Source organism: Propithecus coquereli, unplaced genomic scaffold (assembly GCF_000956105.1).
Source record: "Propithecus coquereli isolate 6110/MARCELLA unplaced genomic scaffold, Pcoq_1.0 Scaffold220, whole genome shotgun sequence".
In the NCBI taxonomy this organism is placed as follows: Eukaryota; Metazoa; Chordata; class Mammalia; order Primates; family Indriidae; genus Propithecus; species Propithecus coquereli.
In genome coordinates, this window is record NW_012147190.1 from 2,047,264 (window position 1) to 2,057,767 (window position 10,504).

General features: G+C 36.5%; 2 protein-coding genes across 3 annotated transcripts in view; both read right to left on the reverse strand.

The window, feature by feature from the left end:
* ZBED8 (zinc finger, BED-type containing 8) overlaps window positions 1–1,347 on the reverse strand; it is a 6,671-nt gene extending 5,324 nt beyond the window's left edge. The window contains exons 1-2 of one of the 2 annotated variants that reach the window (XR_001137515.1): window positions 900–1,017; window positions 10–67 (exon numbers count right to left, since the gene is read on the reverse strand). The gene's annotated coding sequence lies outside the window, so the exon portion shown is untranslated. Of the gene's footprint in view, window positions 1–9; window positions 68–899 lie in introns of those variants that run through there. The other variant, XM_012644804.1, reaches the window with a different exon arrangement.
* A 2,971-nt stretch (window positions 1,348–4,318) lies between these two features.
* Window positions 4,319–10,504, reverse strand: part of SLU7 (SLU7 splicing factor homolog (S. cerevisiae)) — a 19,478-nt gene continuing 13,292 nt past the window's right edge. The window contains exons 7-16 of the mRNA XM_012644787.1: window positions 9,505–9,552; window positions 9,201–9,332; window positions 8,865–8,962; window positions 8,639–8,706; window positions 8,386–8,525; window positions 7,253–7,414; window positions 5,779–5,883; window positions 5,554–5,625; window positions 5,323–5,439; window positions 4,319–4,668 (exon numbers count right to left, since the gene is read on the reverse strand). Of these exons, the coding sequence (XP_012500241.1) occupies window positions 4,489–4,668; window positions 5,323–5,439; window positions 5,554–5,625; window positions 5,779–5,883; window positions 7,253–7,414; window positions 8,386–8,525; window positions 8,639–8,706; window positions 8,865–8,962; window positions 9,201–9,332; window positions 9,505–9,552 (1,122 nt within the window). The 3' untranslated portion in view covers window positions 4,319–4,488. The remainder of the gene's footprint in view (window positions 4,669–5,322; window positions 5,440–5,553; window positions 5,626–5,778; window positions 5,884–7,252; window positions 7,415–8,385; window positions 8,526–8,638; window positions 8,707–8,864; window positions 8,963–9,200; window positions 9,333–9,504; window positions 9,553–10,504) is intronic.

Below are 10,504 nucleotides of genomic sequence, written 5' to 3' on the forward strand. Positions count from 1 at the left end.
CTTTCTTGTGTTTTAGAACCTCACAATTTTCACTTGCTCCTTTGTGGTATTTAGGAATTACAATATCCTAAAAAATGTAAACATCAAAAAAGCATCATCATAATAAGGAATTATTGTTAAACAGGTGTCATAATGGTATTGTGGTTGTGTTTTTAAAAAGTCATCATTTGTTAGAAATACAGACTTAATTATTTTACAAGTGAAATGATGTCCGGGATTTCCTTTGAAATACTGTACTTGAGCACACACACAAAGTGGGGTGGAGATAAAAGACGGGCTGAAAGCTGGTAATTGTTGAAGCTAGATGACAGGTACACATCATTACACCATTCTTACTATTTTAACGTAGGCTGGAAATTTTCCACAATAAAAAGATAAACAAACAAAATGCATTATCTTAAGACAGATACATCATTCATTTCAAGAATGATTCTCCTGAGAGATATCTTAAGAGGTTGAATGGAAGACCTGATATATAACAAAGTAGAATGTCTCTGCAAGTTTATGAAGTAAGGGTAGATATGAAAAAGTATCACAACTGAGAGAAAAATCAGTTAAAAGTGAACATTCACATAACAGTAATATTCAGGGAATGCTAAAATACATACACTCCAGCAGCGAGAACACCAAAGTTGAGTTGCAAACCTAAAACTCCAAACCGAATACAATGCAACTTTTATCTAGCCACTGCCTATGCAAGGTCATGGTAGGCGCTGGTGTTTGGGAGGCAGAGGATTTAACCACCGCATTTTACAGTTAAAATCAAGTCAGGAGAAGGGGGGCCGGAGTGTGGCAGCTCCGCAGACGCTCCCAAGGCAAACGCCTGGGATTGTGGCTTCGTCACTTACAGGCTGGGACCTTTCCAAGCCTCAGTCCTTTAAAGGAGTAACAGTACCTACCTTACAGGGTTGTTGGGAGGTTTAATTATGAGAATGCATGCAAAGAACACGTAGCTCTTAACTGATAGGGCCTGATGGTGTTATTGTTAAGGACGGAGGTTTTTAAAGCCGGCCGGGCGGAGCGAAGAGCGCCAGCCGCGAGGTAAAGTAGATGCCGCTCGGTCTCCGCCCGCGCGTCTCCGAGCCTGAGGCGCAGGCCCAAGGGATGCTCGGGCTTCCTTTAGGCGCCCGTTTCCGGTTCCAGTTCTGCCCTCCGCTCAGCCTGGGGCTCTGCTTTTGGCCATCGGAACCAGTCCAGGCGGGGGTTCCTCAGGTCGGACCCCCCAGCAAGAACCTGCCGAGCGCGGAGAATCAGCAAGACGCGCAACCACCTCCACCTCAGCCAGGCCAGGTTTCCATCCGGGTTCTCCCGGTTGCTTCCCGCCGGCAGGATAGGCGAGGCATCTCCTCGCACGCAGGCGCAGTAGCAACTGGCTGAGGGGCTGGCGGGCTTGAGCGGGGAGCATGCGCACTGGGCCTTCCCAGTAATTTAGCATTGTATACGCGGAGCTGGAAATTTTTTGTTTACTGTGTCCACCAGAAAGGATGAACCCTAGAATTTCAGGAATGGAAGGTACTATAAAGCTCATATAGCTCTTTTTTAACATTCAAAGCACTGGATATAAAATTTTTTATTGTGTCAGGCTTTGAGCTTGGAGATAATACCCTGACGGTTACCATGTTCCATGTGGAATTGAGGGAAAAGAGAAGGAAGCTTATTGTATTTCCAAATGAAACATTTAAGCAAGTAGGACAGGCTTTAAATTCTATTAAGATATTCAAAATTGAGGATAAGCTTCCATAGCTTGTGTCCTGTGGCCCATGCAGTTTGCTCTTCCTTCCCATAAATTAGAGCATGTGGATGAATTCCCTAAGAATCATCATCCATCTTAAAGATTTTTAATTTTATTAAAAAATTTCAACCGAATGATTTTGAGGTAATAAGCCCATATTAAGGAGGTTTTGGAGAAAAATCACAAAGTAGGAAACTAGAAAAACATTGTTGAAAGAAACAAACTCAAAGATAGCCTTCTTTCTTATTTTGGGGATATTTTCTTTCAGAATTCTTATGAAGAGTTTATTCATTTTTGTATAGTGAAACTTGTTAGAAGCATTTCACAACTCTCGTGTGTGGGGGTGTCAAAGAATGTGGGACAAATGCATCATTGTCAAGTGTTGGGGTGAGCCTGTTAAACATTGAAGGCCTCTGTAAGGTTTCTGTTGATGGAAGAAACTGCAAAAAAACAGCCTTCCTGGGCCAGTGCAGGTGGCTCACGCCCGTAATCCCAGCACTTTGGGAGGCTAAGGTGGGAGGATCACTTGAGGCCAGGAATTGGAGAACAGCCTGGACAAAGTATGAGGCCCCCCTCTACCCCCAATCTCTACAAAAAGTTAAAAAAAAATTAGCTGGGTGTGGTGGTGTGTGCCTACAGCCATAGCAACTTGGGAGGCTGGCAGGAGGTGGGGCAGGGAATCCCTTGAGCCCAGGAGTTTGAGGTTACAGTGAGCTATGATTAGGCCACTGTACTCCAGCCTGGGAGACAGAGCAAGACCTTGTTTCTTAAAAAAAACAAGGCAAAAACAAAACAGAAAAAAAAAAACCACACCTGACTTCCTAGCTCAGAAAATGGGGCTTTAAATACTAGGGGTAGGCTTCAGAATCAGACTCTTGGCTCCAACACTTTTAACTGTTTGGACTTCAGCAAACTGGTGTCATTAATTCCATGAGCTTATTGTAAAACAGGGAGATCACCTGTTACTCACCTCATTAAGTTCCTTTGAGGAGATAAGAGAAAAATCACAGTACATAGTTCCTGCTACCAAAAGGCAGTTATTGAGATAATAAAATCAAAGCTCATATCTGAATAATGTTCTAGGTGTTACCCTTTTTCCAAGATGAAACAGCAGACAAAAATTCTTCTGAAAATCAGAGTAGATTGGGCCTCACCAGGAGGGGACAGAGGCCCAGAAAGGTTAGGGCGTGTTTTCTGAGTTAAAGGATGCTTACATTTTCTAATACAGACTCACAGACGCTGATCCAGTTTCCCTGCCAGTCTTATAACCCACTTTTCTGCCAAATATTAGAAATCATGCTACAAATCACACAGTTAAGTATCATCATTTATATATCTTTAACAAAAGATAAAATACAAAATAGACACACCAATGTCAGACTTTATGTTGAACCATCCTGTCAAGATAGGAATATGAAAACAATTTTTTGTATCCTTAGAGATCTATTTGCATTGCTGTTTTAAATTCATACTAGTCTAAATATAAACACCATATATACTCATAGTACTTGACAATTTTACTCAGTGACTCTAACACCACCACTATTTGTGAGATGCTGACTTTAACTAGTATCCTGCAGGTGGTTTTTGGTAGCTTAGAAAAGCCAGTGAGTTGTTAAAAGTCAAATGTACTCATGTCAGAGGTTTTTTAAATTTTTAATTAATTAATTAATTTATAATAAATCCTTCATTGGACATGTCAGAGGTTTTTAACAGGCTGTTTTCACTGATTCCTTTCTGTCAGTATTATCTTCACAATGTTCTTAGAAAAGACTTAGGAATCATGACAATAACAGTTATTAATATCCCTAGAAGCTCTTCTTGCGATTCTTAGAAGGAGCCAACTTCAGGTTTTGCTTTTTAGAAATTTTACAAAGTGACAGCTGCTGGCTATAAAAAGTAGGCTATTCTACAGTTTTAAACAATCTAATATTCATGATTGCTACCTAAAGGCAACCATAATCAAAACAACAAATAGTATCATAAACCATATCCTCTTTGATAAAGAAAAGGATTTCTATGTTTAAAGGCTTATGTCCAGAATGGCAAAAGATCTAGTACGAATCAGTCAATATTGACCTGGTGATTAGAAAATAGCTATTCCATTCAAAGACATTTAAAGTATAAAGTACAAGGAAATGTATTAAAAATCAAAATTTTATAATCAAGTGAAAAACAGTTTTATTACTACACAGATTTACATAGGGAATAAAGATATTTACATGTTCTACAGATTTCCTTCCAGTGACCCAAAGCCCAAGGTAGAATAATTTTTTTTTTTAACTTCAGACCAGGAAAACCTTAGAAGGCAAAAATAAATGATTGTAAAATAAATGCAATTATAGTTACTCGTAATTAAAAAAAAATGAAGCCCTGGTTTTCAGAAAGAGTAATCTACCTTCAAAATGTATACTAATACTAGATAAAGGGAGACAAAAATTGAAGAAATAAAGTTTGAGGCTTAATAACCTCAAACTCTGACACTCTTGATAGGTAGGGAGCCAAGGCCTCTTTCCACATCACTAATATAAAGTTGGAAGCAAAATCTTAATCCACACTTAATGTACCTCCTCTTTGTTTTTCTTCTGTTTCTGCAGTGTGGAGAGGAATGAATTTACAACAAGACTTCTGAAAGATTTATTAAAGTTAGGAAGCAAGAAAAGTAGACAAGGACTTTTCTATCTGCAATCATCAGCAAGAAGCCAAAAAGAACTTATTTGTTGCATTTATCTTGGGTGATCTTCTATGACTAGTAACTACTGTCCAAGGAAAGAGGCCATGGGGTCATCCGGTCTCTGACGTTTCATTCTATAGGCCTCCATTTCCTCTTCTGTGGGTTCCCGAGTTTCATATATGCTATTGTAAGGCCGCTTCCTCTCATCAATCTGCATGATCTCCTTGACGTGAAGAAGACGGGCCTCCTCTGCATTCAGTGCCTGCAGTGAGAGGAAAAACATGAGTATCACAGCTCTACATCAGATCTCTTTTCTTCAAAAGTGGCAGAGTACCACAAGACCCCACTGAATGTGACTGCTCTATCAAAAACCTAGATTGTCTGAAAGAGCTCAGGAGTCAGCCTTTCCACTGTCAAGCTACAGCTAATTACTATTTGGCTCATATATTTTCAGAGAGCACAAAACATTCTATGACATTTTTAGCCAATGTTAAAGAAATTTTATTTAATAACAAAAACTACAGGAGGTTCATTTTACTGACTTAAGCCCACAACTGATGCTTCTGGTAGAGACTGCAATTCTGACTTTTCCTCAAGGGCTTGCCGAAACTTACAAATTATGGAGCCAGAAGGCAATTCTTCCTGGGCAACATGTCAATTACTCTAAAACAGTTTTACAAAGAGCACATTTCTTCTGTCCATTAGTGTTATTTATTAAATACTCTAAGAAGAAGGCAATACCTAGACCTGCAAAATCTCTATTAATATAATCTGGGCAAATCAACCAGACTCTGGCTGGACTCCTTTCATCATTTTTAAAATGAGTTTGGAGACATGAATAGATCATTTCCTAAGGTCCTTACAAGTAAAGAATAATGCTATTTGTCATTTTTACTATTTAGACTTCACAAAGTACCTTTTTCAATTTTTCATGTTTCTTTTCTTCATCATCACTATCTGAATTGCTCTTTCGATGCTTCCTCTTTTTCTTCTTCTTCTTCTTCTTCTCCTCTTTTAGTTTTTCCTGATGTAGCTGAGAGGGAAGATTGAAATACAGTGTTATTAATGTGAAAACAAAGCTATAATGCAAGTTTTAAAGTTCTCCCTCCAGGTCTTAAAAATTTAGGACAAATGAATATAGACTTACCTCCATGAGGGTTTGAGGCTTTTTTACAGATTCTTCCCCAGTTATGTCATTTATAATACTTTCCTCTGAATTCTGTGGGAAAATAATATGTAAATTTGAGTGTTGCAGTTACCAATCATCTAAGAAAAAGTTAAAATTTGAAACATGAGAAAATACGATTCATACAGTTTGACTTAGGAGCTTTGGTTGTTTTATGTTTTTAAGAACCAAAGGACAATTACTTACAATAATCTCCTTCCCAGCTTCTCCAGTGCAATAGGAATACTTAAAAAAAGAGTGACAGCATTTGTATCCCCATCGGCCTTCTTTCCAGTAAGATCCCCAGATATGCTACAGAGAGAGAGAGAAATTACTTAAAAAGGGACCTAAAATTAGGAACTTTCATATACTGTTGACAGGAGCATAAAATAATACAGCCCTTTTAAAAGTAATTTGGGAGAAAAATTATGGGGATTCAAGGACTGGCTAACAGGAAGAGGGTGGCCCAACCTCAAGTATAAGAAGCAGGCATTGCAGTTAAAAGGTTGCAAATTCCATTCCCAAAAGCCAATGAAAACATGTGGGATATTTGACTTCTCTTGAAAAATTATGGAGTGGGAAATTCTGAGCCCATATTCCCACTTGGCAATATTGGCTGTTGCTGAACAGTAGATGTACCTATTAGACAGGGTTTGTGTTCTCCAGTTTGTAGTTTGCCTGGCTCACTTTACTCATATATGATCATTGGCCTGAATCCTATAGGTAGTTAGGTTTTTTTACCCCCAACTTAGACAATTATAATTTGGTTACTTTAAGACAACAGCAAATGACAATATATGTTTTATGATGTGATGCAACATAAAAGGTACTGTATCACCCACTAAGTATTCTTGTCAAAATATTTAACTTATATCCAATCAAACCTTTAGACCTGAATTCCTGTTTATAGAACATATGGAGGATAGAAGAATAAGTTATATGATACTACTAGGAAACAGTCAAATACAGAATATGAGACAGTTTACAATATAATGGCCTGATCTGTTAAATGGTCACTGTCATGAAAATGGGGAGATACACTCTAGAAGACAGACATAATAACCAAATAATGATCAAAATAAACTTCAAAGAGATTCTGACTAAAACAAACAAAAAGGCTACTGAAGGCATTTTTGTGTATATTTTGGAAAATGTGATTAAGGAGTAGATATTAGATGATATTAAGGAATTATTCTTAGTCATTACTTAAGTTGTTAAAGAAAAAAGCAATTAGTGTTAATTTTCTGGAGTGCAATAATGGTAATGTGGTTACATAGGAGAAAGTCCTTATTTTTAGGAGATATGTGATAAAATGTTTATGGATGAAATATGATATCTGTAATCTCCAAATGTTTTAGTTAAAAATATATAAATATACTGTGTATATATATGTATGTGTGTATATATATACATATCAGCATGCACACATACATACCCACTTAGACAAAGCATATATGGCACCATGTTAACAAGTTTTGAATCTTAGTGCTGAGTATAACACTGAGCATAGTAATAGCCTTTCAAATTTTTCCTATTTTTGGTAAAATTCCATGAAACAAAATTAAAATGTTTTAAGAAAGAAAAGCAGGATAGCAATGGTTAGCTAATGGAATTGTAATAGAAAAATACAATACAGAACAAAGCTAACAAGGACACAAAATAGTTCTAGTTTAACACATACTGTGTGATTGTGGATCTTCACATCCTCCTCATACTTAGAGCAGGCAACAGCCCGCTCCTGTCCTTTGATGACTGTCCCATGTCTTGAGTACTCCACATAGTCTTCAGTCTGGGCTAAAAGCAACTCAGGTGGAGGGGCATCCAAATGTTCTTGGCCACCATACTAAAAGGACATTGGACACTATTCAATATATTTTACAACAAAGATTTGCATTTAAATCTCTATGAAAGTCTTTATTTCTAATCAGAAAGAAAAGGGAACATTCTTTACTGGGCATTGTTATAGAAAGCACAGTGGAAAGAAAAACGACCAAATTTTCACAGGCAAATAAATGATGTCTCAGTTGCTATTCATCTGTTGAGTGTGGTAGGTTGCAGGATGGCCATAAATAAATAAATTAATTAATTAATAAAATAAAAAGATGGCCATAAATTCCTTTTATCTTTGAATACACGTCCTTTTGTCACACTGCTGTTCCTCTCATCAAGAGATGGAGTCTGGTTCTCTCTCTCTTGCATCGGGGCTTGGCCATGTTACTTGCTTTGGCCAATGGGAAGGTGGTAAATGTGATGCAAATGAAGGCACTCATGTACTGTGGCGTACTTTTATTGCTACTCTCTGGAGCCATGAGAAAGCCAAGTAAAAATGCTGGGTTAGCCTATCAGAGAATAGGAGATCACGTGGGGCAGAGATGAGCTGTCCCAGGTGAGGACAATTAGCCTGCTAACTGCTAAACATGAGTAAGGACATCCTAGATCATCCAGCCTCAGCTGAGCAAGCCCAGTCCAGGAGACCCAGCTGACATACAGAATTGTGAAAAATAATAAGTGTTTATTTCAAACTACTAAGATTTGAGGTGGTGTGTTTTGCTGCAAAAGCTAACTGATACGAAGTGTATACCAACTAAAATAATGGAAGGAAAGGACTATTCTTCACCAATTAAGAGGGGCTCTCTCAACTTCTTTTGATATGAAGGAAAAGAAAAAAAGAAAGAAAAAAATAAGTAAATAGAAGAAAACAGAGAGAAAATAAAGAGGGGCTCTCTTTGTAGTATATTCCAAATGTAAATAATGCTCATTACTTGTAAGTTCTCTTTAAGGAAAGTTGTTCTTTAGCATTTTGGTCAAAATTACCTTTTCCAGGATGCTTTCCTTCTGCTGTTCTTTGAAGTCTTCTTTTTTGACTTTGAACGACTTATATAACAGCTCTAGCTTTGTAGGATCTGCCTGCAGATGTACTTCAGATCCCTTGTCATAAGCTTCCCAAGCAAACACTAGAGTAATTCAAAACATCTTAATGAGTTGCCAACTACATTATTGCATGCTTATTGAAAACAATCCCCAATTTCTTATGAGCTAATATGTCTTGCCATAAAGAAACACTTACACTGTGTCTGAGCCATTGAAATCGTGTCTCCTGTGTATCTAACGAAGTTATCTCCCGCATAACTCACTCTGTAAATACAAATTTTAAAAAATTGTTTCAGAGATTGATTTAAGGAAAACTAATTTGTAAAACTGAATCTGAATTAAAATGAAGACCATCTATGGTTGGGTCAGGAAAAAATTAACTTCCCTCATCTTGAAATCTGTAAATTTAACTTGATACTTACTCATCTGGATTTTTTCCAGCATTGGCATAAGGATTCTCTCTCATCGCTCTAGTTTTTGGATCATAATAGGCAGAATTTGGATCTAAATTCCTTAAATACTAGAAGAAAAAAATGTTTGAAGAATGAATTAATGTTTACTCACAGTGAAAAACATCTCAGAAGACTAGTAGAGGAGTTGAACATGATCAATTAAATGTGTGTGAGTTTCTGGGGTACAGGTGAAGAGACAAGCCAGAATGATACCTTATCCTGGAATGACTCTATTATCCATAGATAAAATTTAGGCTAGGAAGACAAATATTTTTCAAATGTGTATGTTAAGTTGGCAAGACTTACTTTTGCAATATCTTCTCGAATCCTAAGATTCCGTACAGTAATTCGTCTCTTAGAGTCAAAATTCTGTCCAGGCATGTCAATATCATCTGCATATTTATCTTCATCCTCATCTTCACTATTATGATCTTTTTCCTGAAAGAAGGAGAAAGGAAAAATATTAAGAAAAAGAGAGAGCAGCATCTAGTTCTAATTTTCCTTTCCTGTCACTTGTGTTCTTTAAAAGATATTATTAATTATTATTATTATCGGCCATCAGAAATGAAAAATTTCAGTGTATACCCAGAGAGGGCAAATTATTTATTACCGTCTGAGAATTTGGTTCCTCTTCTCCCCACTGGTGTTTTGGAGAACTCTGCATCATGAAAGAAGAAAAAGAATTTGTAATTTTATTCTACTTAATCCACTGATTAATAGTTTTAAAACATAGTCAAGAGCACAGAAATTCTCAATACAAGTATACCACTGTGAATAGTTTATTACATTGTCTACAAAGCCAGAAAGTTTCTAGTAAATTTTCCTTAATATAGGATAATCACAAAATAATATGAAGATTAAGATGAGCAAAGTACCTGATACACACTAATTTCCAAATGTGTTAGTCTTCAGACATACCATGTTCATTACACCTTACTAGTTTTTTAGGTAAGTCCAAAAATGAAAATGTTACTAGGATCATAAAATAAGTATCTTCATAGCCAAAACAACCTTTGTAAAGTTTGGGCAATGAAGGAATTTTCTCAGTGGACACAATATTGTGATTTAAGGAGAGTACAAAATCCTTGTCACAAAGATACACTTTTCTTCATTAGAAATTGGTCAGAAGACTAGTAGAGGAGTTCAAATCCTCTACTTCTAACTCTGCAAAATGCCTATAGTAAAGTGGTCAGTATTTCATCATGTTCCTTTACAAAAGCTTCAAAGATAAAAAAGAATACTTAAATACTTTATAGCATTAGTGAGGGGATGTGGAAACAGATGTATGTATATACAGTATATTGATAGAAGCATGAATCTGTATAGCTTTTCTGAATGGTAGCTAAATGATACATCATCAAAAATTCAAATATATATATTCACTGCATCAATAATTATACTTGTAGGAATTTATCCTAAGGAAATAATATGTCAATTATATAAAGATATATGTATAAGAATGTGATGTGCGCTGTTGTGTATAGTATCAAAATACTGGGGAAAAAATCAAATTAACAATAGATGACTGCTTATATAATTTATTGTATTCAATGGAACCCTGAACAACCATTAAAAGTGATTCTATCTAAGGTTCAGAAAAATATGTATAA